The following is a 27,913-nucleotide window of genomic DNA, read 5'->3' on the forward strand; positions in this document are numbered from 1 at the left end:
TTGAGATTTGGATGTTATGCCTCTGTTGATACACCCCAAGATTGCATTAGCTTCTTTTGTCACTGCATCACACTGGCTGCTCATATTTAACTTACAGTCCACCCGCACCTTGTTCACACACATGGCTACCCAGAAGTGTATCCCCAATCCAGTATGCATGGCCCTCATTTTTGTGACCCAGATGTGGAACTCAGCACTTCTTGTTGAATTGCATCTTGTTCACATCCGCCCACTTTTCCAATGAATTCTATCTCTATCTTCTGATGCCTTCACTGCTCCTCCCAATTTGGTGTCATCTGCAAATTTAATGAGCAATCCCTCCACACCCTCATCCAGATCATTTATAAAAATATTGAACAGTACCGGGCCCAGAACCAAGCCCTGTGGCACCCCACAGGACACCTCACTCCATTCAGATGAAATGCCACTGACAACTACACTGAAAACCACACTGACAATGTGGTTCTCCAACTAATTCCATATCCCCCTAAATATCCTACAGTCCAGTCCACAGTACTCTAGTTCAAAGCTTCTTAAACAGTGGGGTCATGAAAAATTTGGCAACACTATGCAAATTAGTATGCAAATTTGCTTTAATCTTTAATAAATGGTACATGTATACCAAATAATTGTTTTAAAATAAATTTCTTTATAATTTATGAGCAGTAAATGCTTGATTTGTATACCTATTTTATATACCTAAATACCTGGGGTCACGTAAAAATTTATTGGGCAAAAAGCAGTCGTGAGTGGAAAAAGTTTAAGAAGCCCTGCTCTAGTTTACCCATCAGAGCATCATGGGGAACCCTGTCAAAAGCTTTACTGAAATCCAGTTAAACAACATCAACCACTGGTTCTTGTAGGTTATCCGGGCTGTGTAACCGTGGTCTTGGAATTTTCTTTCCTGACGTTTCGCCAGCAACTGTGGCAGGCATCTTCAGAGTAGTAACACTGAAGGACAGTGTCTCTCAGTGTCAAGGGTGTAGGAAGAGTAATATATAGTCAGAAAGGGGTTGGGTTTGAGCTGAATCATTGTCCTGCAAAAGTATTGTCCTGTAAGTATCAAGATAATGTGCTAATGAGGGTATGGTATGTTAATATGGAACCATTGTATCCTGAAGTGATCTGTTAATGTGTGTAATCCAAAACTAATCTGTATGGCTATTGTTGAATGTTGTCTTTGTCTGGAGGTTTTTCAGGGCAGGAAGCCAAGCCTTATTCATTCTTAAACTCTCCTCTTTTCTGTTAAAGTTGTGCTGATGTTTATGAATTTCAATGGCTTCTCTGTGCAATCTGACAAAATAGTGAAAGCCTTCGACAACATCAACCACATTTCTTCGATCCAGGAAGCTTGTCACTCAACCAAAGGAGATGAGGTTGGTCTGGCAGGACCCATTGGCGACAAATCCTTGCTGACTTCCCCGGATCACCAAGTTGTCCTGCAGATGCTCAAAGATTGATCTGTTCAATATCTGCTCCAATATCTTCCCTGGGACAGAGGTCAAACTGACTGGCCTGCAGCTTCCTGGGCCATCCCTTCTCCCTTTTTTGAAAATTGGGATAACATTTGCCCTCCTCCAGTCCAGTGGCATCAACCTCTTATCCCCAGGGGCAGATTGGGAAGGAAAAATAGCCTAGAAAAGGGCCACGCACACACCCCGGCCACAAACCTTCCTGGCTATGCCACCAAAGGCTGGCCAGGAGCGAGGCTGCTGGGGGGTGGGTAGCCCCGGGTGAGGCTGCTGGGGGGGGGGTAGCCCCTGCACTGTGAAGGGGTAGCACATAGGCCACCCTATGGCCTGCCTACCCCTTCTTATCTTGTTTTAAAAGCCAGCGCCCATTTGCATTAATTTTTTCCCATTTATTGTCTAGGGTTGCCATTTGCCAACCTCCTGGTGGGTCCTTTACTTCTCCCAGAATTACAACTAACTAGAGATCAGTCCCCTGGAAAAAATGGCAGCTTCAGAAGGCGGACTCTGCAGTACAGCACAGATTTAGGTGAAAGCCTTCTCAAATCCCCCCACACACACAGGCACTACACCCAAATCTACATGAACTTTCCCATGCCAGAATTGGCAACCCTAAATCTGTTTTGAAAACTCACTGACCTGTAGGGAAAAGATGCCCGTTTATTTCACACCACCTTGTTCTCGAACATCTTTTTAAAAGATCTATCCCCCCCCCTTTTAAATGAAACTGCATTTTTAATAAAATCCCCCCCCCAAAAAAATATTACAACCCACGGAAGGGGCCATAAGAGAGTTAGGCAGTGATTTCATTATCAGCACGCTAAAAAAGAAAACCCCAATAACCAAGAAACAGATGTGGTCCTTCCTGCACCAAAGAAACAAGGAGTAACCCGGACTTCCCAACGCGCCCCCTCCTGGAATTCGCACTCACCTGGGACCTCTGAACGACGGTGGGGGATGGGGAAGGAAGGCCCTCTAATCCTTAGCCTCTCGTTCCGCTAACGTCTCATTTGGCCTCCTCTGGTTGCCGTAATTGCTTACAGGCAACATTAAACATCCTCCATGGTCGCCGCTTCCGGCGCGGGAGAGGAAGCAAAATCTGCCTACGCACCCAACATTACTAACGGGCGGGGGAATACAAAATTGCGCTCCCCCCAATCCCTACCTGCCTTGGGACCACAAGTCCCAGCATGCAAGTTCCGAAATGCAGAGCTTGGTAGAATTAATTTTGCAGCAATCGGGTGTGTGCATTCTGGGAAATGTAGTCCCTGGTGTGTATTGAAGTGGATCTGTGTTATCCGGAGAAAATCTTATTTAATGCAGGGCAGGATTCTGAATCTACCATACTCAGACAGGATCTGCCCTTGACTCATTAGCTTTTAAGAGGAACTTCAATCGCACTATATTTCCCCCCTTTTAATATACGAATCCAATGCCTCTGTGACTGACATAATGCCTTTTTTACTAAGCGATAGGGACCCCAAGGCTACATTGTCAGTGGCAAGATTTGTTTCAATCCTTATATCCCTCCCAACACTAGATATATGCTGCTCAAGATCAATGGATCAAGGAGCTTCTAAGGGATAAAAGGAAAGGAAAATCTTATTTCTCAGTTCACACATACCTCAAAGTGAAGTGGTTAGTGCGTTCTGTTCAACGTTGCAAAAAAACAAAACAAAACAAAGGCAGCCCTGTTTTTATCGGGCTGTTTCCCTCAAACCAATTTACCATATTAAGGTCTGGGGTGGGGTTGTGTGAGGGAGACCACCCTTGATCATCAGATGGGGACTAAGTTTTCACATGTAGGCGATTGGTTGTGGTAACATGTCAATAATCATGATCATGGCAGACACACGTTATCAGTTCTGTACAGGCTGAGAGGTTTAGGAATCTGCAGTATTTCCCCCGTGGTCAAAGTGTACTGGCTGAAATTGCTCTGAGCTCGGACTGTATCTGTATTGAGCAGATATAACTTGTTGCCAATAGACGCCTTTCTTAATGTTGCCATAGATGCCTTATCTCTGTCTGTTTGCCTGTGGATCCTCTGCATTATATATTTTTTCCAGACTGAAAAGGCTACTTTACTTCTACCAATTTTAGAATGAAAGTTAGAGAAAGCAGAACTGAATTAACAGGTGTATGTGTGTGTGTATATATATACCTGTTATATCTCTCTCTGTGTAAAGTGCCGTCAAGTCATAGCTGACTTATGGCAACCCACCATGGGTTTCAAGACAAAGAGACCTTAAGAGGTGTTTTGCCATTGCCTGCTCTGCATGGAAACCCTGGTATTACTTGGTGATCTCCCATCCAAACACTAACCAGGGCCAACCCTGCTTAGCTTCTGAGATCTGATGAGATCGGGCTAGCCTGGGCAACCCGCATATACATATACATACTAATATATACCGGTACATATATATACATACTAATATACACATACAGGAATATACATACTAATTAAGTTCATTCAATATTATCAATAAACGAATACTCAAAACCAGACTGTAATAATTTGCTGGCCTCCATTGCTACCACTATTAATTCTGCAGGAAATATTACATTTGTATTTTATTGTATTGCAGAATCTTGATATTTTCTTATATTGTATAATGCTGGCTTTTATTTTGGCACTTAGCAAAGATAAAATAAAAACTAAGCTAAAATAATAAATGCATTTCACTTCAGGCGGAGAGATACACAGGTGAAATGAAACATTACACAACCAATGCATGTTAAGTGTCTCCAAATTTTTTTGAAAATGAAAACCAACTGAATTAGATTACCAATTTTGCAGCATATGTACATTTAATCAGAAGTTAATCACACAGAACAGGACTTAACAATAATTGGGGCTTTATGGGAGAAGATGGTAAAGGGCTGTTTAATCCTTTGTTTTCAAAAGTACACCCCCCCCCCGCCACTATTTTTCCCTTTCTGATAGAAGAAAATATGGATCTGGTAGTTACTGAACCGGAGGAAGAAAATGGATCCTTATGAAGAGGATCCTGCTGCTAGACCTTCAGTCTGGTACTTAATCCCATTCTTTTCAAGGATACCTTCCTTATTAAGGGTTGCTTTTTGTAGCATTCTATACCAGCTGGATGGAATTAGAGTAGCTTGGGTACACAGAACAGCCCTATGCATTCACTGAAGGCATGGGGAGGGAAAACTGGAATTAGCACACCGGCCCCTGCCTCCCCCATCTCTGCACATTGGGTTGCCAGGTCCCTCTTCGCCATCAGCGGGAGGTTTTTGGGGCAGAGCCTAAGGAGGGCGGGGTTTGGGGAGGGGAGGGACTTCAATGCCATAGAGTCCAATTGCCAAAGCAGCCATTTTCTCCAGGTGAACTGATCTTTATCAGCTGGAGATCAGTTGTAATAGCAGGAGATCTCCAGCTACTACTTGGAGGTTGGCAACCCTACTGCTGATGCTATCCCCATGTATCACTACCAGTATATAAGGAAGGAAGGAAGGAAGGAAGTGCACAGCACTACTCAACATGTGGAATGCCCGAAGAACACCATTGGGCAACAAGCTAAAGGCAGAAAATGCTGCTGTGTGGAAGGCATCTAAATAATATATCACGGGAAAATAGGCATTCCTAATAAACTGGCTTCCTTTTATCACATTTTTCAACCATGTAAATAGTGACTTGATTAGGTGGTTAACATAGATCTTAAGAATGGGTTGGGCCCTCACAGTTTTCAGTGAGGAGGGAAATGGACTGAGATCAGCCTTCCTTCCTCTTTCTCCGGTTGGTAGGATCCAGTTCCTTCTTGTCCTCCATTATGTATGATATCCTAATGTATTTATTTTGTTTGGTTAGCACCTTCACCTATACTGTTTGAAAATCATAGTCAAGGCATAATAGTGCAGCACTTCTTATATCAATTCTGTTAGATTTACCCCTTTGACCTATCTATGGATCAAGTGTTTCTTAATGGCTCGGACATATCTATGGTAAATGGTGTTCTAACTGTCCAAAATCATATTAAAACCAAATGCAGCGACGCGCTGTTTGTCTTCAAATCAATATGTGAACTTCAGCCCTCAATGTTTCTCAGCCCTCATTTGCCTCCCACCCTTAGGTTTGCTAGATCAAAGCTTCTTAAACTGTGGGTCGCGACCCCATATGGGGTCACATAACTGAATGTGGGGGTCACGAAACAAGCACATCCATCTCATTAGTATGCAAAGTTGCTTTCGTCTTTAATAAATGGTAAAATTATATGTATACCAAAGAATTGTTTTAAAATAAATTTCTTTATGATTTATTATCAGTAAATGTTTGATTAGTATATCTATTTTATATACCTGTATACCTGGGGTCGCATAAAAATTTCTTGGCCGAAAAGGAGTTGCGAGTGGAAAAAGTTTAAGAAGTCCCGTGCTAGATCCCAATGCTGTGGTGCCAGAAGAATTTGCAACATTTCTGTTCTATTAAATCTTTAAAAGCGCAACAGCTGTCAGAGTCTAGACTTTAGGCCTAGCTCTCCAGTGTTCCCTTGGCTCTATGGCCAAGAAGGGCTTGTCCCCTATTGCTAAGTTTCACCTACCTCTCCATTTCCTATGCTTTTAAGATTGTGGGACAAGCCCTTCTTGGAGGAATAGGGGCATATTTGAGGAGCAATAGGATCCTTCCTATCCCTCTAGCTGATACCTGAGAGGTTTGAACACCCTTTAGTAAAGAATCTTCACATATCTATCTTGGAAGGTGAATGCACCCTCTTTTCTACAGCACAACAATATAAAATGGGAAGGAGGATGGGAAAGAGCTATTGTATCTATTGTATCGTTTTTATGACTGGAGACATGCTGCTTTGTTCCTCTTCTATTGCAAATGTTTGGAAGGGATTAGTAGCCCGCACACTGATACTTGCACACAACAGCCTGTATACATACACACCTGTGTGTGAGATCTCTGCCCACTGACCAGTAGAAAAGATTATTGGTGCTGGCTTTGGAGAGAGAAGTGGAAAGTAAAATATACTTAGAAGGTGAACTTTAGAAAGTAAAAACAAGAAAAGAAAAAAGACACACTTTTGTAATCCTGTGTAAGATTTTGTCCAGTTCTCTGCTCTCCTTTTCTTCAACTGTGTCTCTACTGCAGCAAGTCACTGGCAACACTGGAATGAGAATTCAGGAGTATGGCGCTCAGACTCAGTCATATTACCTGTCAGCATGAGAGAGACAAGATTTGTTGTTCACATGAATTTTAGTGGATAGTGTTATTTGAAGCACAGGGGAAGGAGGGGGACTGCCCTATACCTTTCATATACTTATTCCGTTTCTCCTTCACTTCCTTTGGTTAATGTTCCATGCAGTGAAAAAATTTGAGTCAGTCAGTCTGTGATATCTGTTGGTCTTCCTTACAAGGTCATGTATACATTTCTACTAACCTCACCCATCTGTTATGATTTAAGTTCAGTGGCGCAGATGCCGTAGCTTGTTATTTAGCTGCTGCTATACTGGAAAATATAACCAGAAAGCTTTCCTTTGGTTTTTTATTTGTTTTCTGAGGTGAGAGTTTTTTTTCAGCTTTCCACTTGATATACAGAAAAAGCTCTTCAAGTTACAGTGTGTAAATTGGAAAAGAAACATATTTGTTTATTCTATAATTTGAATGCTTAGACTCTTCTCTACATGGATAAGAATTATGTGACTGTTCTTCATATCACTCTGTTTGCTAAAATTAACTGTTATTTTATTAAGTGAAGAAAACATTGTTTAGAAAAAAGCAAGCTTCATACTCAGTGTGCCGTGTACTATAGTAGACCATCCTGCATTTTCCAATATATGTGCCAGGAGCAGACAGTTATCAGATTATCCACTCATGAGTGTTACTCATTAACCCCAAGCTTTATTGAGACGTGCTGCATTTAAAAGCGATAAACACTCTTGTCTAGGGATTTGAAACCAATGTTTCAATGTCACATAATATTCTAAACAATCAGAAGTTGGTTGGTAGGCAGAAATACAGCCCGAGAATCCAAGATCAGAAATGCATCAAGTCTGGCAGGTTATTCTGCAGCTGTCAGTTCATGGAACAAGCAGTTAGCATACGCAGGAAGCCAAAGCAAGATCTTAAGTGAAAACAGACAATGTGGTGTTTGGCTTGACCCCCTTCCCCTCTGTTTATCGGCCCTAAACAAAAATATATCAGAATGCAGCAATGTTTTTTTTTTATCTAGCTATTTCCACAGCATTTAAAACATGTCTGTTTCCACCCTTAGAAGCCAGGGACTGAAGAGCAAAATGGGAATTTAGCAAGTTTTAGAGTCACAGAGAACAAAATCCATTCATTCATTCATTCATTTATTGGTCTTGTATTTCTCGGCTGAGCCAAGGCCAGGCTCAGAGCAGCTATCAGTCATAAAATATAATCCACATATATTTAAATCCAGTAATGAAGGGCTTAATTTCCCCACTGGGCCTGGAAGTCATATATTGTGACTTGCAAACTCTTCTACCTAATCCTAGATGTGTAGGAACTGCTGGTGGTTACTCAGTGAGGAGGCAAAGACACTCTGCACATGCTTAATGGTACGTTTCGCAGTGCTGAGCTCCAAGAATACATTGTGCGGCCTTTGCAAGCCCTAATTAGCCAGCTGGAAAAGCACACCAAAGCTTTCTGTGGAAAAGGAAAACTTGACTCCATTATATTAAACAACTTTTTTACTATTTGTATTAACCTGTGGGTAGAGTGTAACACTAAGGGTTTTAATGGTAAACTGTGAAGTGCTGTGCTGGTCTATGATTGTTTTTAATAAAGACTGAGATTGATTGAGACTCCATTATATTATTTCCACAAAGGAGAAAAATAGATACATGGAAAGTGTAGTTTCAGAGGGTTGCTGTGTTGGTCTGCAGTAGAAAAACTAGATTTGAGTCTAGTGGCACCTTAGAGACTGCAAAATTTTCAGGATATTAAGCAGGGTTGGGGAACGTCAGGCCTGGGGCCGTATAAGGCCCGCAAAATCATTTGGTCTGGCCCTTTGTGTGTCCTGGCAGATCTCTAGCTCAGAAGGATGTAAGACTGGCGATCCGCCCCCTCCCGCGGACAGGAATAGCCTCTATTCAAGGCGGATGTGAGTTTGTTTTGCCAAGAAAAGGAACCTTCTTTCCCCCTTGCAGAAGAGTCATTAGCTATGGAGCTGCTAGGACCGCCCAAGAAACTGTGTTAACCCTTTCCCACCTGGGCTGTGGAGAAACGTATTTCCTCTGTACTACAAGAGGGCTTGTGGTGGAAGTGGCAACAATAGAGGGGTTAAAGGGGGCAGGGCCAGAATGCGCGGGGTGAGTTCTTAGCCAGTGTTTCCTCATTTCATCCCTGCAGGCAGAGGTAGCAGGAGCCGGCTGTAGAATCCGGCTTCGACCATGCGAAGCAGGAGCAACACCGGCATCTTGCTGGACGGCTACGCCCGGCTGGTGCAACAGGCCACCTGTGCCACCAGGTGGGCAAGTGCGCCACTGATTGGGTGCCTGCCTGCTTGCCCCCGCAGGGAGGTCATCTGGGCAACTGCCTGCTTGGGGCTTGGTCAGTACCCCCTCCCCCTTCTGATTCTTTCCCCTCTAAGTCCTGCAAAAGACGTGTAGGGCGGGAAAGTGCCAGATCGGGGTGTTACTGGACCGGGCTCCTTCGCCTACAAGCCCTGAGCGGCTTGTTGCTCACTCCATCTTGTGTTTGCTGCCCTGCTTGAATCTATTGGGCCCACCTGGGGATGGCAGAGCTCAAAAGCGAATCGCTCTATGTAGCAGACACTTGGAGCCAGCTCCAGTCGTGCCTCTTGGCAAAATGTTTGACCAAATATAACAGGCTGATTTTTAAGTTGATAATTTTGTATGGCCCGCGAATGATGTTATAAATATCCAAATCGTCCTTGGCAGAAAAAAGGTTCACCACCCCTGATATAAGGGAATCAAAGGTTCCCTGACAACTGGAGCTTTGACTCTAGAAAGCTCATATAAGCCCTGCAAATGTTGTTGGTTTCTGCTACTGATCATGGAGATTGTAGTCTCAGAGGTCTAGAAATAGAGTGGAGAAAAGAGCAGTGAGACCAAGATTAATTATCCCTAACTATTCTGGACACTTTTTATCACTATTAATAGTTTTTTATTAGAAAGGTAATTGTGCACCATGTGTTCAACATACTACAGTTTAAAGTTGCATTGAATATGTGCTTGGTGGTGGTAGAAAGTGTTGTAAAGTCACAGCTGACTTATGACAACTGTATAAGGTTTTCAAGGCAAGAAACATTCATATGTGATTTGCCATTTCCTGCCTTTGCATAGCATCCCTTGACTTCCTTGGTGGTCTCCCATCCAAGTACTAACCACGGCACTTTGGCCATCTGACAAGATCAGGATGGCCTGGGCCATTCAGGGCAGGGTACCTGCCTGGTAGTTTTTTTTTTTGTAATTATTTGTTTTGGAAATCACCACAAATAGTTTGTGATATTTAAGGTGCTATCTTAGATTTAAAGAAGAAGAGTTGGCTTTTATATGCCAACTTTCTCTACCACAAGGGAGACTCAAACCGGCTTACAATCACCTTCCCTTCCGCTCCCCACAACAGACACCTTGTGAGGTAGGTGGAGCTGAGAGAGCTCTAACAGAGCTGTAACTTGCCCAAAGTCACCCAGCTGGCTTTGTGTGTAGGAGTGGGGAAACAAATCCAGTTCACCAGATTAGCCTCCGCCACTCATGTGGAGGAGTGGGGGATCAGAGTGGGGACTCTGATCTCCAGATCAGAGTCCATTGCTCCAACCACCGCTCTTAACCACTACACCTTGCTGGCATGTTTAGTGGGAGAGAAAACAGCATGGTATAGCCCAATCTCATCAAATCTTGGAAGCTAAGCAGGGTCAGTACTTGGGAGGGAGACCTCCAAGGAAGATTCTGCAGAGGAAGGCAATGGCAAACCACCTCTGCTTAATCGCTTACCTTAAAAGCTCCTTGCTGGGGTTACCAAAAGTTGGCTGTGACTTGATGACACTTTATATACACACACCATGTTTAGTCGTGTAACATGTTCCTGTTTAGAGATCTTGGCACAGGGGTGTTTTCTAACGAAATGGAACATAGGGAGAAAATAAAAATAGGAAATGCTTTGACATATGCCCAAAGCATTACATCTGGTCTATTTTCATGTAGGCTACTTTCTCAAGATCTTTGAGGACACGGTGAGTTCAGATTACAGCAAGTCACAGTAGCAATAATAGTGTGGTTGTGGTGGTGTTAGGGCTCTGGGTGAGTGTATAGTGTACATGCAATATATACTTTGAGGTAACAACTAAACTGGACCTGTATTTACCACCTCAAAATATTAAACACTGAAAACCACTGATCTCAGTTGTCAGGCATAAGACATAGATATAGTCTAAAAACTGGAGAATACAGACTGAAGTAAAACTCTTTTTATAGCAGGTGCTTAGTGTAATGCTTATTCATATATGCTTAGCAAAAATGATACAGTGTATTGCTTGATAAATATAAATTATTATGTCATCATGGTGTAGAATGGTATTGTTTAGGGTTTGTTTATTACTATAGCAGCACTATGTACTGAAATCACATCAATTTGCTTAAAAGTAAAAATGAAAACAAAACAAAAGCATCTGCATAGTTTAGGGACTTCCATATTTCAAAGATTGGTGACCTTGTGAAATACAGCAGAACTTAAGTTTCAACACAAAGGCAAATCAGAACAGGAGGGAAACTAAAACAGTCAGACAGGATATGACAAAGCAGGGAAGGGTGAGCTAAGCCAGTGGGACTCACTCTGTGGCTTGAAGAGGATCACATTAGCAATTTCCATCAACCAAAGAGCCACATTTACTTCCCTCCCTGGCATGAGGCCCGTGACTCAGGTAGGCTTCCAGCATATCCATTCCTCCTGTGGCAGCTGTTCCAAAGTGGGAACCATGTGTCAATCACAAGCTCCACCCGGCAAGGGCCTCCTTGCCTTGCCCACTTTCCTGAATCATGGGACAGATGCCACATTGTAGAACAGTGCTCAGAACAGCCACATGTGGCTGCTGAGCCACTGAGCATCACTGAGCTAAGCAGTATTTCAAAGCAAGATTTTCATGTGAGCGGAACATTCAAATCTTGAATTAATGTGCATATGCAACTGGCTGTTTATAGATACAAAAAAGGCATCCAAATCTGTTCCATACTTGGTCAAACATCAACGTAAAAAAAGCACTATAGAAATCTAGTATTTCTGAAGGGAATTTCACACAGTAAATATGAACATGGAGTGACAATAGGTGTTTTTTTTCTTGGGCGCCAGTAAGGCTGAGTTGATATTTAGGGAATAACAGGAACAGAGGTCTGGTTTGAAGAAGAGGGTTGCACATGGAAATGAAAGTTTGCCCCGACGGGGATAAGGCTAAGCTCTGAGCCAGATGTCAATAGCAGAAGCAGTTGGAAGAGGTGTATGTGTTTGTGTGCTGGGGTGTGTGTGTGTGTCTCGTGGTTCTTGCCCTTATGACACAAAACCTTCTCTGGAATGAAGAGCATGTTAAAATTTGTCCTCCCATCAGTCTAGAAAGTCTCTCTCTCTCTCCCCCCCACCCCCAACAAATGAAACACACCAAATAAGAAAAGTTTAGAAAATAAACCAAACTATGATAGATAATTCACAGTGGGTAGCCGTGTTAATCTGTCTGCAGTGTAGAAAAGGGCAAGAGTCCAGGAGCACCTTAAAGACTAACAAAAATATTTTCTGGCAGGGTATGAGCTTTCGTGAGCCACAGCTCACTTCTTCAGACACAGGTATCTGAAGAAGTGAGCTGTGGCTCACGAAAGCTCATACCCTGCCACAAACTATGATAGGAATCGAGTCTTTCCGTTTCAATCACTGGGAAGCAAAAAAAAAAAATGATGTATTTATCTCGGCCTTGCAGCAGGGCAGGCAGAGTTAGCTGGGATTCTTGCTTCCCTCTTCCTCTGTAGGAGGGGCGAGCCAACCAAAACTCTCCCAAGAACTCAACAGGGGACACTCCCTGTGTTTTTCAACGGGATCGCAGTCTGCGGTCGGTCTTGGGCCAGCTCTTTCAGGGCAGCCAGGAGGCGTGTCCTTCCGTCCCCACGACCATTCGCCCCCTTTCCAGCGACCTCCAGTCCGAGCCGGGGGACCCAACCTTCCCCCCCCCATCAGTGAGAAATTGGGAGCCTCCGAACAGGACAACCCCTCTCCAGACGGCTCCCCGCCCCGCGCCTCTAGCTTTCGCCTGGGCCGTATATCTGCGAGGAGAGACTCGGGGGCACGACGTTGCTGCGGGCGGGCGAGTGCAAGGGCTTTCGGAGGCGTGCCTCTCGCGAGCATTACGGCGCCCGTTCCCGATTCCTTTGACTGTCTCCGGCGGCGGCGAGGAAAGCGCTTCTGGCTGGCAGATCCCGAGCAGCCATGGCCGAGCGCCGCGCCTTCGCCCAGAAGATCAGCAGGTAAAAGGGGCCTGTGCTGAGCGGGCGGAGGAGGAGGAGGGGCTGGCAACACTGTAGCCTCTGGGGGCTGCGGGCGGAAGAGCTGGGACTTGGGGCTGGTGGGCGCGCCGCGCTAGGGGCCTAGCAGGGGCTGAGCAGTGCCCCCCCCCCTTCCACAGGGTTGTGGGATTGTGCTGGTGGGGGAAGGGGTGAGGGGGAGCTCTCCTATATGATCTTGCAAGCGTGCGAGGATTGCATGTTTCGGGGCGGTCGCATGGACACATTCGTCGCAAGCTCTGCCTCTCTTGTGCACGTTTCACGGTTCGGCTGGCTTGGTGGGAGGGCACCGCTGGTTATTTGTTGGCATTGTGTGCTGCATGGCCCCGATCTTCAAGCGCCTTCCTTGTCCGCAGGATCCCCTGCTCTCCAGCTAGGGGGCGGGGTGCGCTGTGGGTTTGCTTCTATATCTGGGAGAGTGTGTGGGTGTGCAGTCCCGCTGTTCGGGTCTTTGTGACACGTTGGACTCTAGATTGGAAGGGTGCGGTGCCTGGGCTGGTCGCCTTGAATTTGGTCGGGCTGCCTCCTTGTGCATCGGATGGGTTTTTTTGTTTGTTTTGAAAGCCTGGCCTGCGCACTGTGCCTGTTTATGGGCTTTTGAGTTGGGCTGCACGGTGCTTTGAAAAAGCTGATTATTTGAAGAACTGCCTACAGGTCTTAACACGCAGGCCCTCTTTGTGATACATTATTCTCTGGAGGAGTGGATTGGTGTTTGCATTGTGTATTTACGCCTCCCCCCCCCCCATCCGTGATTTGTTTTAAGTGAGATTCTAAGCTGAACCGTCTATGCATTGATGATATCCTCTCTCTCTCTGGGAGGCTAATTGTGCTCTGATCCACCCTCCCCCATAGTTGTGATGCTTTGTGTGTATGAGATTCTAATACAGTACAGTGTGTATGTTATACATTGGCCTTTGGGATGAAGAGTTCCATTCTTGTTTATGTGCAGAAGGTATAATTATCCCCTGTCTTTTGTGCAACATGAGATTCTTCTTGGCCCATGGAATGGAGTGAGCTGCATAATACTGCCTGATGTTGAGGGGGATTACCAGACCCTTCTGAACTTCTGTGCTGTCTTGCATGGTCATTCCAGGGGTCAAGTTGTTCTTTAGGCACAGGACAGGCCTGCTGTCACTCACCCCCCACCCCAGGTTCTTGCTTTGCAGCAGGTGGGAGGAATGCCTTGTGTCAGTATATGAAATGGAAGGAGAGTCCAGACTTCTGGGATGAGATCTGCCATCTGTATTATTTATACTCTTTCTTTCCTTTTAATGTTCATGATTTGAGAAGGAAGTATTCCCATTCTCTGAAAAATTAAAAGATATACCTGCAAACATTTATTCAGTGGTAAGCACACTTTCCCACAGGAATTGTGATAAAATCTGTTTTAAACATAACATTTTGCAACATTTCCTCCAAAATTTGTATTCATCATCATCATTTGTTTATTACCGTCAAAGACCAGCTTGAGATTTGTATTCACTTTTCCCCAATGACATGAAAATTTAATAATTTGGTGATTGGCAGCTATGCTTTCCACTTTGCTAGTTGTTCCAAGGTTTTGCTTGTCTGGGAGATAGAGTTTCAATATAGTTTTCAATCCAAGTATTAATTAATTCATTTACTTCATTTATACCCTATATTTCTCCCCAATGGGGATCCAAACAACATACATTATTCTCCTCTCTTCCATTTTATCCTCATAACAACCTGTGAGGTGGGTTAGGCAGAGAGTGTGTGACTGGCCCAAACATCCCTGGCAGAGTGGGGATTAGAAACTAAGTCTCCCAGATTCCAGCCCAACATTTCCACCCTACACCACACTGTACATTCTGTACTAACTGTAGCTTCCAGACAGTCTTCAAGGGCAGTTCCAAGTAAAGAACATTGCAGTGATCTAATTTGGATGTTATCAGGTAATGCACATCAGCAGCAAGATCTCTTCTGCCCAGGAAGAGATAAACTGATAAACGGCATCCCTGGCCACTGCTGACCCCTGTTTTTCCAGCAGGAGGTCCACATCCAGCATCACAGGTGATGTCCCCATTCCTGTGTCAGACCTTCCCCCTATGAGTAGCATCTCTGTTTTGCTATATATGTTTGAGTCAGAAGAGACATTGCCAGATTCTGTGTGACTTGAGGCTCACCTTTTCTCTTGTCCTTCCTCAAAAACTTAACGGTTATTCCTTGTGTGCTTACTTGATATATTGGCATGAGTTTGAAGCATTTCAGCATGGTTTTCATAATTTTATTTTTTTCTGTTTTCTAGATAAGTGCTGCATAAGCTGAGTGAGAGTCAGGAGTCTAGAAGCATAACATTGTAATGTTAGCTCTGTAACATTGTAATGTTAGCTCTGGAAGTAGCCCTTCCAGAAGAATTTCTCCCCATGGAGCATGATATTTTCAGCTCCCCTCTCCTGCTGCAGCCCAAAACGCTCCCTCAAATGCTATTTCTGAGGGTTCCCTGTGGCCCAGGAGCAGCATTTCAGGGGAACATTTGGGGCTGGGATGAGAAATCCTTCCATCTGCAGATGCAAGCCCATCTTTACATATCATGGGTTGATGTGGTTAAAAGTACAAGATGTTGCTTAATCTGAAGTGATTGTGGGTGAGAACAGAGTAACAAAACTTGGTAGCAAGGTGTACTGTGCTTTTACAGCCCATTCCTGAGCTTTTTGGCAGCCAGGGACAGTATAGCCGAGGCACCGCTGTGGCACCTCCAAAGTCGTTCCCCGGCCGCTTAAAGGCTTAAAAAATACATCACTCCCTGGAAAAAAACAGCGAATTACACTCTCTGAGAAAAGGATACAGCATTATCCTTAATTTATCCATTAATTTTATTTCAGGAAAATGGGGAATTTGGCCCCATTGAAAACAGCGAGGCTGCACCAGCAAAAAGCTGGCGCAGCAAAGCTGTTTCGGAGGGGGGCATTCCCAGCTCAAAAGGGGTCAGGAAACTGCCTACTGGCAGCTCTGTCCTCCAGGACGACCAGGGAACGCCGCCCAGGACGTTGGTGTGGGGATTTGTGCTGGTGGGATGCCAGTGGAAGGCCAAGCTGGCATCCCTGGACCATGCTGCCGCAGCAGCGCAACAAGACCAGCGTGACCACCCCAACACCAGCATCCCTGCCACGGACTCCAGCATGGGCACTTGCATGCCTCTTGAGCTCTTTCCGCCCAAGCAACTGGGGGTGATGATGGCATAGTGCCTGATAGAGTCCATATACTGTAGATCCTGTGAGGATCCCACTGTCTTGCATCTGAAGATGGTGGGCTGTAGTCCAAAAGCTTAGTCTCTAATAAAGTTTTGTTAGTTTCTAAGGTGCCTCAAGACTCCTGTTTATCCGAACATTGATACTTTCATTTGGACCAAGCAAGAAAAAAAAGCAAGAGGTGTTTGGTCTTTAATTGGAATAATTTTGTAAAGCCATTACAGCTGAATTCCAATAGAATATAATTTTACTATGGAGATTTTACTGCAGAGATGTCTAAAGCACTTTTATGGAATTAACTGTTTATTGAACATTCTACTCAGCATTTTTAACAGCCACTTTTCTCCTAGTTTTTTTTTTTAAAAAAACAAGTATGTAAATCACTTTTGTATGTAGTGGTAATATGGAAAATGTAATCAGAATTAAAGAACACAGCTTCCGTCACAAGGTGACCTGAGTATGCCAATCATTTTTATTATTGTTGTTGAAAGTACTCAATTCCATCATTAATGGGATGTCTTTCCAAAGAGATGTATATTACATTAACTTTTCATATCTCTTCAGATGTAGGACATATCAACAGGCAAAGGCTTAGATTTGAAAGTCTTTTTTACACTCTTCAGTAATAGCCATTGATAAAGCATTAATCCAGCACATACTTTTTTCATAATGTCTTTGTATAAGAAATATTCCTTTCTCTAGATTTAACAGCCTCTCCATCTGCCATTTCACACTTTTTTAAAAATGAAGAAAAATGAAGATTAATTTTTTTCTTGACATCATGAAGAGAAAAGTTGCCACATCTCTCACACAGTTCACTTATCTACTTGATAGCAGATAATGCCGTATCCTTTTCTCAGAGAGTGTAATTCGCTGTTTTTTCCAGGGAGTGATGTATTTATTTTGTGAAATATTATTTTGTGAACAAGCTAAAAAAGTGTGGGCTAGGGAGTTTACTTGATCTGGACAAAATGAGCTTTTGCATTCTTCTGCAATAATTGTATTGTATCCCCCTTATGTCTTGGCTGAGTCTAAGGCATTACACCTTGCCAATAAAAAAGCTTGTCTACATTTATGGATTTCTAACCAGCAGAAATAATCTGGCAAGGAAAAAGTTCAGTTAAAGGCTATCTGGAAGAAGAGAGGTGAACATTTACGATTTGTATCCTTAAACACTAAGGACCAATCCTCATTTAAGATCTTATTTAGTAATTGTTTACAGTTTGCTTTCCGAATGCTGTTCTTTGCAGCTTTCAGTCACTCTATTGGATCTTTAAAAAAAATCCAACAAATGACTCTGAAGTTCTGTCCTGAGAACATCCAGCTTGACATATCAACAGGCGAAGGCTTAGGTTTGGAAGTCTTTTTTACACACTTCAGTAATAGCCATTGGTATAGCATTAATCCAGCACATACTTATTTCATAATGTCTTTATATAAGAAATATGTAAGGAAGGTGTTGGTAAAAGAGGAAATATTGTACCCTTTCTGCCACAAATGTAGATTTTTCTGAAACTGTTTCAGAACTTTATAATTTAATCCTAATGTGTTTCACATGATTTGTTATATAGCTATTGTAGACTGCTTGACAGCCTGTCAGCATGATCAGTTATATGTCAGTGAACCGCCTGCAATATTCGCTTTCTTTGTTTTTGGCCTGTCCACATGTCTTGTCATACTCTTGCTGGCTGAGTTCTTAAAGGCAGTTGTAACTGGCTGTCTAACATTAGAGGGCGTCTTTATTGCTCTTGAAAGTGTGCCAGTGGTTCATGTTTTGAGGCACTGGGTCAGTTGCTCTTAAGTCACAGGTTGTGGTGTCATAGAGTGCCTCAGCAACAAAGAACATGCAACTGCCTTCTTTGCGGCTTTGGAAAAACCTACGTTCCAATTTTCACAGGCAAGATTTTGATAATATATATTTACATCAAAGGGTGTTGAACAAAATCTTGTTGATGCGGATTGGTTTAGCAGTATTGGTGTTGACCAGAATGAGCTACCGTAGTCTTTACGTCACCTTGATCAAACAGGTTGCGTGGACTTGAACTGAAATTGGAATAATATTATTATTCCTATTATTTTGCACAGTGATTTTGGGAGCAGTCCTAAGCAAGTCTACTTTGCAGTAAGTCTGATTTTACTCAAAGACGCTTACTCCCAGTAAAATGTTATTAGGAGAAAAGTCTTTATCATTAGAATACTCCCCGCCTCCCTATGTAATTGCTGACAGTTTGGGAAAGGCAAAATGAAATTTTCTAAAGCATTTTTCAGTATTCCCCCCTCCGCACTCTTCATATACTCTAACCCGCCCCCTAGGTTTAGTAGTAACTCTGTACACAATCTTTTAAATATCAGGCTGCTGCTTGTTGGGAGAGACCTCCACCAAGTTCTTTCTGCTGCTTATTTCCACCTCCTGGCTGCTGCTTTGGTTTTATGATTGTATTGTGGTATTTAGATTGTGGTTCATTTTTGTTGTTGTTGTTGGTTTTTGTAAGCCACTCTTGAGTCCAGCTTTGCAGGACAAAAGTGGGATAAAAATATTTAAATAAATAAACAAATAGGGCCAAATTTTGCTAGAATATTTTATTCACCTTTTTCCCTGATGATTTTGAAATCTGATTTCTCACCCTTTGGTGAGAAAAAAAATTGAATACATAGAAAATCACTTTTCTATATTGGCAACAACTAATATGCAATCTCCAGAGGTTTTATCTCTCTGTGGCCTGGGAATTGCCAGAGATGAACAGGTGAGTATCGCAAGAAAGAGCAGCCACTGTCTGCAAGTGCTTTTAAGACACGCTGCTTCCCCTGCTGCTGTAAGATTGCCTTGTCCCTGAGATTCTGCCTTCAGGGAGTTCCCTGCACAACCTAATTCTGGTCTGCCGTATTAAATATTAATTTGAGTAACTCTAGGGAAAATAATATGGTATTCTCAGAATTAATATCAAGTACTGAACTAGAGCTACCTTATTATTCAGTAGTTGGGAGTAAGGGCTTTTCTGCATGAGTTTTTTTAATCAGCTCTGGTCCCACTCTGCTTTGGTTTACCCCCCACCCCGATTTCTGCACACTTTTTTGTGTGTTTAGTTTTCACTTTAGTTTTTTTTGTGTTATCCCCCAGGTTTTTTATGGTTCTTGTAAGAGCCGTGGGCTCTGGGTTCCCCGCCCGCCGCTCTTCTGTAGCCTGCAGGGGTCGAGCCAAGGGAGCCTCCTCGGCCTCAGACCATTCGGAGGGAGAATCCAAGTCGACCTCTCCCTCCGAAGAAGCCAGAATCTCGCCCCTGTCAGACGCCAGCACGGAGACTTCTGACCTTCCTCCTCCCTGGCCTCTGCTCAAATGGCCTTTATAAAGGCCTGGCTCTCCACCCTCCTTCCCAGGCCCTGCCCCCGAGACCTTATTAGGGCCCTGAGAGCCCTCCCCCGGAAGCAGGCCTTCCTTGCCTGGCCTCTGCTTCCACGTTACTGCCTGTCCGCCCGCCCGGGCCGCGCCCCCCCCGCCTCTCAGCTGGGCTGCGGGAAGGACTCCTGTGCAGGGAGCTGAGGCTCCGCCACGACCTAGCCCGGGATGCGCCCGTCCGCCTGTCAGCTGGGCGGCGGGGAGGTTGCCTTGGAGGCCAGCGGGGGCGGCACGACTGCCGAGGCCCCCGCTGTCCGACTGCGCTCCTGTTTCGGCCTCTCGTGGGCCCTCTTCTGGCTGTCGGCCCCACCCTCCGGTGGCGAGGCGCTGGCTGGCTTCCATTTCCCGGCTCGGCCCGCTGGCCCGGGCCTCCTCGAGGGTCGTCCCTTCCATCGCCACTGAGCCCGCTGGGAAGAAAAATCCTGCCTGTAAGGGGTCAGTTTCCTGTTCGCTCCTGGGCCTTTCCCAAGCCCTCCCCGTCTCCTGTGCTTTCTTTGGGGTGGTGGGGTCGTTCAGGCCCAGACGGACCGGGTCCAGGTCCGTCTTGGGACAGTTCTTTTGAAACCTTTTTTTACCACAATATTTTTCTGGAAGCTGATTTTGAGTTGGCTTTTCCCTTCATGTGTAGCGTTTCTGTCAGTTTTCTTTGTCCCATCCACGCCCATCCATCTCCAGCCCACTTTTCAGTGATTGAACTATCGTGATTGTCAAACCACTCCCTCTTCCCTGCACAGTCAAGATGAGTGGTTTCATTTTTTATTTTTTTAAAGGCTCTAAAATATTGTTATACTGTTGTAATGATAATTTAAGCGGGTTCTCTGAATTCCAAGCTTTCATTAAAAAAGCCTGTAGTCTCTTCCCTTGTGGAGATATGCCTTTTCCCTTATATCTCTGTGAGGAAAGGGGATAGAGACTTACTTTAAAAAAATGAAATCTGGGAATTCAGAGAACCTGCTTAAATTAGCACAAGAGGAAGAGCCGGAAAGGTTGCATCAGTGCTTGGCTCTTGTGGCCCTTTGTGGAGAGCCAGCGTGGTGTAGTGGTTAAGAGCGGTATCCTCTAATATGGAGAACTGGGTTTGATACTGTACTTCTGTGACTAGGGTTGCAGGGACCATGCACTTCACACAGGCAAGCAAGGGAGGAAGATTCCATAACTTAAAATATAACTAGCAATGCCTCCCGCAGAGGAGTAACAGTGCTGTCCTAAGTAGAGTTACATCTTTCTAAACCTATTGACTTCAGTGGACTTAGAAGGATATATGGTAACTCTGCTTAGGATGGCACTTTAAGTATTTCTGTACGAAATGGGTGTATGGGTGGTCTGTGACTCCCCAAACATGGGTAAGTGTATGCCATGCAGCAGTTAAGGCAGCATGAAGCACATCTGACCCCTTTACCCTTTCAGAGCTTACGAAAATCAAGACTCATAGCCACTAGACAGAGAGACTTGAGTGGGACTCACCACATGTGGTGGTTTAATATTGTGTGACTGTGGTCCCTACTACTAAATATGTCATCAGGAGTACTATCATTAGATTGAGGACTGGAAGAACATCTAAGTGGTGTGTTTCTTGGTTAACTGCTCATAAACTTCTAACGAACCTTTAGGCAAAGATACTTTTGTAGCTCATGACCCTTGTTTCTTGGGTAACCCTACAGCCCTCCAGTAGGAACAGATGCAATGCAGATGAAAAGTTAGGCTTACAGCAAAACCTCGAGTTTGAGGAACAGGTTGCCAATTGCATACTATTTTCATAGGACCCAACCCATTGTCACTGACCAGGCAACCATTTTATTTTTTGCTTCAGTATTTCCCCATGGTAGGTCTTTAATTACCGTCTCCTGTTTGCCCATGTCGCTGCTCTTCCCTGCTGAGCTACAAGGCAGGTCTAAGTGAGTTGCCGCTGTGTAAAGAAACACTACAGGAGAAAGTGAAAGTTGTCTTTTATTTCCAATGGGGCAACACACTGAGAGCTTATTTGCACAGTCAGCTTACATCTGGTCTCTTCATTCAAACCTGGGCTGTCTTGTGATCAAGATTTAATGTAAGCCAAATTACTTCTCATGGACTAGATACTATATCTGCTCCATCTCAACAAGCCATTACTAGTTTGTTACCTCTTTCATCACTGGCTTCTTTGATGATCTCAATTGGAAACTGTTGTCAATACCATGTATTCAGACTTTTAAGCCCCTTTTGAAACACCTGACGATAATACTTTGGCTAGTATATGCTTGACTTTGTCTTGACTTTACTGAAGACAAAAGTGAAACATTTTCAGAGTCAGAACTGGGGGCCAAAAGATATTTATTTAGGCCTCAAGTATCTTGGCTGTAGTCTATATGGATTGCTCCATCTACTTGTTCACATGTTATTACCTTTGTGTAAGTATGGACAAAAAAGCTCTCCCCTTGGCAGCACACCACATCAGAGTAGTGACACCTTGAGAGCCAATGTGATCTGGTAGTTAGAGTGTTGGATTAGGGTGGCAGGTTCAATTCCCTACTTGGCCATGAAGCTCACTGGGTGACTTTGGGACAGTCACTATCTCTTGTACTAGCCTACTCATGAGGATGTGAAGGCAAAAAATAGGCTGAGGGCCTATCTGAAAGTGAAGGCAAAAACGAATCAGGCATGTCACTCTGAGCTCCTTAGAGGAAGGGTGGGATAAAGAGGAAGTAGATAAATAAAGACAGAAACCTGTTATTGCTTGTGTCTTTGTAAATATGTGCAGCACCAATACATCATTATGAGCTGGGATGTGTAAACCTTGCAAATGTCATGTTTTGAAATTTTTAAGCATTTCTGGCTTTGTGTGGAGAAATGGCGACCTTTCAGCCATGTTTATGTGGGGGCCTTAGGATTTTATGTGGGGGCTGCTTTTGAATGGGGACTTTTTCCCACATGGGGAATCACCCTCATTAAATGGGGGAGGGATACACACATCCACATGATGTTGTTCTCATTCTGATCACAGTTCATGGCATCCCTGGGATTTTCCTCTTTTCTCGGTTTTTTTTTTAAAGACTGTTTCCCCCATATTAAAGGGAATCTTTGGTGTGGCTGGAGCGTAGTCTCTGTGTGGACACTCCCTCTGTTGCTGTAATGGGGAGGGGGAGCAGCTAAACATCATTCTCAAAATGGGCTGCTTCCACCCCTTCTTTTTAGCCTTTGATAGGGCTTTCCCTCCATCTCTAAGGAGGTTGAGTCACTGTTGCACCTGTGCTTTTGTGCTGGCACAATGGGGAGAAAAGGGAAAGGAGCAGGAGATGGCAGTAGCAACAGTGAGCACCGCTGTGCCAGGGGGTGTGTTTTCTTGGCTTTTTGTGTACATCGCCCTGTTCCTAAGGTAAGTTACCTCAGGAAACTTAGGTAAGGTGACCTAAGATGACTTACCTTACATTCAAAGACAAGTTTCAGGAGGCCGTAGGCTGTAATCGCTTTTGGGTCATGTACGAGAGAGTTCACTCAAGTGGTCACTGTCCGTCCCTTCCCACAAACAACGATTAAATGATTTTGCACTTGAGTTACTGGGTTAGCTTATTTTCTTAATAACAGGATGGCTATGGAGACTCTAGTTCCCTGTGGATCTTCCTTGCCTTTCAACCAAGGATGCTATATTAAAATTCTAAAATGTATGTTTAGTACGTTGCTTCTTTTATGATATCTATATCACTTTACATCTGTCCAGCATTCTGTGCTCTTGGTCCCTTCCCCACCATTTAGGTCACTTGGTCTTCACTAGAAATTGGACCTTTTCTTGTACATTGCCAGTCCTCTGAAATAGCCTGCCTGAGGCCATGTGGCAGACTTCATCCTTGTGTTGTGAACCAGGAGGTCTTACGAGACAATTCTTTTTCAAAGGGCTCTCTTTTTATATTGAGGGTGATTAGTTGGCTATGTCTTTTTATGACAATTTTTGTAAGAGAATTTGTTTTTGTTTTTGAGTGTGTGGTACGTGACTTGGATCTTTACTTTTCAAATGGGACTAATATAGGTTATTTAGGTTATTTAGGTTTGATAGCCATTTTGAATCCTTTGAGGATAGCCAGGGCAGAAACATTTTAAAACAAGGAAGCCGAGAGAAGTCAATGACAAGATATCAGTTAAATCTATTTCTGTATAATCCCAGTCACATTTCGGTATATTGCCATTCGTGAATTCATGTCTTTGATTTGAATCGGAGTGGCAAATATTCTTTGCATGTACATAGTTTTGTGTCATGTACCATCTGATACATAATGTGCTGATGTTAGCACTGTGGATGTCAGGTACTTTGGGAAAACTACAGTTCCTAGGGTTCTTAATACCTGAATGTTTTTGGAATTGTGTTTAATGCACTTGGGGGAGGGGGAGACCTACTGCCACTACAGCAGCCAGGTAAAATGGTTGAGTGATGTCTGTGCCAGAGAAGTACTCTTGGACTGCAGTGCTTTCCTCAGATTGGTGCCAGATGTTCCAAGCTTCTGAAGTTATTAATCCAAGCTCTGTGACTATAAACTTTGGTGACTTTACTAAGACCTATGATTTTATTTCTGTTATTTCATTGTGGGGCGGGGGGGGGGGAGGCTTCCCAATGAAATCATTAGGTTGGATACAGTGGAAATTTTTCACTGACAGAAAGGGAGGGCTGATTCCCTGCGCAAAAGTTTAAAATAAATGGATTGGATCGATCCAGGGTGTTGTTTTTTTTTACTTGTGAAAAAGGAGAGAGGAGCCCCCTTTTGACTGCCAAAATAGGCTATATTGGGAAGGGGAGGATCATGTGGTCTGCATGTACAAAAGCTCATGTGGAATGGGGATTATAGTACGGACTGGATGAAACTCAGTGAAAAGCTTACTGGATCCACTTCAGAATGTTAACAAAGAATAGCTATAGTGGAGTTTGATTTGCTTGTTTGTTTGCACATGTACATCCAACCCATATGTAGACCAACTAAAATCAATCAGTTGTATTATAGATGCAGCTCCATTACAGAACATACTTCTGTAACATACCTATCTTTTTTATTGCCTCTAACAGCAGCTAGCATAACAGTTGCTCAGTAAACGAACTTATTTTTTTCAGAACGGTGGCAGCTGAAGTTAGGAAGCAGATTTCAGGACAATATGGTGGATCTCCACAACTTCTCAAAAACCTTAACATTGGAGGCAATGTATCTCATCACACAACTGTAAGTAAATTTTATGTGTCTAAGCAGTCTGTCGGTTCAAGTCACAGGTTGTCTAAGCTGTGTTTACAAACAAGTACGCTAGCTGAAATATTTTCTGGATTGTACTTCTAAGTATCACTGCTTAACACTATAATATCTTAAGAATCCATTTCTTCAGAGTGAGCTTATTTAAGGACTTTCCAAATTTATTCTTGGTTGGTTAATACACAAGTACAAAATATATGAGTTTCCTTTTGTATGAAGGACATGAGTGTGTAAAATTTTGGTGTGTGTGTCTCTAGAATAATTGAAATTGAAATTGGCTGATTGGTTAGGGTTTGGCTCCTTGTCCAAGTACTTCAAAAAAGGAGTAATGGTGCCAGTCCAAAATGTGAAGTGAGATTCAGCCCTTATGTGTGTGTAAAGTGTTGTCAAGTTGCAGCCGACGTATGATGACCCCTTATGGGTGGTTTGCCAGTGCTTTCCTCTGCATAGCAACCCTGGTAATCCTTGGTGGTCTCCCATCCAAATACTAAGCAGGGCTGACCCTGCTTAGCTTTCAGCATCTGACAAGATCACGCTATACCATGCTGCCTTCCCTCCCATCAGCCCTTATGGGTATTGTTGATGTTTGAGATATTAACCTGCATGCATGAAGTATTAATAATACAAAGGGGACTTGGTTGTATGCATACTTGTGCAAATTTTAGGTTTGCAGTGTGTCTGAGAACAGTGTAGTGATTTATTTTGGGACTTGAATATGTTCAATGAGATTGAACCTGGCTGCCTGATTTGGGGTCTGCTAAAGTAAAAAAGATCAGCCAGTTACAGCTCTATAGAAAGATAGAAGGCACCATGTAAAATACCAGTCTCCACACTTTTTAATGGAGGCTTTAAGATGCTGGAAACCACATCTAATTTTAGGGTCTTTTGGTATTCTGAATCTTAAAAGGTAAATTAAAGCAATTAGTTCAGCCTCCTTTGTACGATACATTGGATGAAACAAGACTGCTTACCAGTTTCTTATAAAACATTTGTAAACCTGTCTTTCCCCCAACAACTGGGACCCCTTGGGAATAATTATTTCAGAAGCATCTGCATACACAAAGAAAGTATATTCAGAATAGTGGAGCATGTACCTGGAATGGTGGCTTGATCTGTTTGATACCTTGGTGTCTTTAGGTATACTATCAGCCCATTCCTGAGATTTGGCACGAATCTCTTTAGGAGGCAGTGTGACCTCCCCGCCAGCGTAAGTGTGTGTAATCATGCGATTACACACACGCTGGCGAGGAGGGCAGTTCCACCAGTGCCCAAGTGCTGCAGAGCTGCACTGCACCCCGCCGCCAGCACGGCCTCTCCGTGGCAGAGGCCACGGTGTACAATGACCGCGTTGGCACGGAGGGGGGGTTCTGGGGAGGGGCGGGGGGAGGAGCCACCAGTTAGTTGGCTTCCTGTCCTCATTTGTGCCAGTACGCCAGCACTGAGAACAGCGTTGCTGCGCCTGCTTTTTAGCATCCGTGTACGCCTTCAGCTCAGGAATGGGCTGTTATAGTTGCTTACATTTGTTCAAAATTTTACAGAAGATGAAAACTGTACCTCTGACATGTCTTGGTCAGCAAGAGAGATTGTGCTTTTTCTTACTCTCAAGTAAAATGCAAGAATATTGAAAAGAGTGAGGCTGAACTCATTCCAAGCCATTAGAGGTTGTAGTTCAACTCTTGAGTACTTGTAGAGATATTCACACTGAACCTCAGTGGGACTGCTGAAGTTTAAGTGTGGTGACTTGCAGCCAGTTTCTAGTCCACAATGAATACTTTAATGACTGGGAACAGTATTGTATATTCATGTTTGGTTCATGCAGTCTGTGAGAGGGCAGTAAGTTGAACGAATTATCTGACTATGCAGTGATGTGGTAGACCGCAAATCACCTGACAGGCAATGTAAAAGTCAGGTAGAAATTAAATAAAAGCTAGCACATTTGGTAAATCTTGTTTAATTTAAGTATGAAAAGGTCAATGACTCTTCCTCTTTTTTTTCATTTCTGAGACATTTCTTTGAACGTTTGCCATTGCCCAGTGGGGCACTAGAATTAGAGCAAGATTTATCAAGAGGAGCGGTAAAATTCCATCCAGCCATCTTGTGGCATTGTCTAGAAAAAGTATCCTGTGCAGCCGCACTGAGAGAGAAGAGTCCAATTGACCAGAGAAGGCATCGTGGCCCAGCTAAACTTAGCTAAGCCCAGCCCTGTAAGCTAATTGCAGCTGTGGGACATCTTTGCATTGAGGATGCAGATCTAGTTTATTAGTCACAGACTAAGACTTAAGACCTCAGTTTGAATACGAATTAAAAGACTATAGGAGGTTCTTGTAGGTTATCCGGGCTGTGTGACCGTGGTCTTGGTATTTTCTTTCCTGACGTTTCGCCAGCAGCTGTGGCAGGCATCTTCAGAGGAGTAACACTGAAGGACAGTGTCTCTCAGTCTTACTCCTCTGAAGATGCCTGCCACAGCTGCTGGCGAAACGTCAGGAAAGAAAATACCAAGACCACGGTCACACAGCCCGGATAACCTACAAGAACCAATGAACTCTGACCGTGAAAGCCTTCGACAATAGTATAGGAGGTGATTGCCTGGAAGAAGACTTGACTACACAACTTTCCCTGATAAAGGTTGCTGTATGTATCAATTTAAAAGAAGAAGAAGAGTTGGTTTTTATATGCCAACTTTCTCTGCCACTTAAGGGAGAATCAAACCGGCTTACAATCACCTTTCCTTCCCCTCCCCACAACAGACACCCTGTGAGGTGGGTGAGGCTGAGAGAGAATGACTTGCCCAAGGTCACCCAGCTGGCTTCGTGTGTAGGAGTGGGGAAACCAATCCAGTTCACCAGATTAGCCTCCGCCGCTCACGTGGAGGAGTGGGGAATCAAACCCGGTTCTCCAGGTCAGACTCCACCGCTCCAAACCACCGCTCTTAACCACCACACCATGCTGGCTCTCACACCACGCTGGCTCTCCAGCCAGAATTTGCCATGTCCATCTCAGGCTGGGGTCTAATTCAAACATAAGAAATTTGTTAGTTATCAGATTGCATGTTTGAAATATGCTGCCATGGTAAAATTTCTTCAGATGTGCCTTCACACATGCAATCTTGCACAGGATTTTTAGGAGCTGATACAATCTTAGGGAGCT

The 27,913-nt window shown here is 43.8% G+C and overlaps 1 protein-coding gene across 1 annotated transcript in view; it reads left to right on the top strand.

The window, feature by feature from the left end:
• The first annotated feature begins 12,865 nt into the window (after positions 1-12,865).
• Positions 12,866-27,913, top strand: part of DOCK7 (dedicator of cytokinesis 7) — a 155,286-nt gene continuing 140,238 nt past the window's right edge. Inside the window, exons 1-2 of the mRNA XM_056845289.1 lie at positions 12,866-12,923; positions 24,637-24,742. Coding sequence (XP_056701267.1) covers positions 12,886-12,923; positions 24,637-24,742 — 144 coding nt within the window. The 5' untranslated portion in view covers positions 12,866-12,885. The remainder of the gene's footprint in view (positions 12,924-24,636; positions 24,743-27,913) is intronic.

This window comes from Euleptes europaea, chromosome 2 (assembly GCF_029931775.1).
Source record: "Euleptes europaea isolate rEulEur1 chromosome 2, rEulEur1.hap1, whole genome shotgun sequence".
NCBI lineage: Eukaryota > Metazoa > Chordata > Lepidosauria > Squamata > Sphaerodactylidae > Euleptes > Euleptes europaea.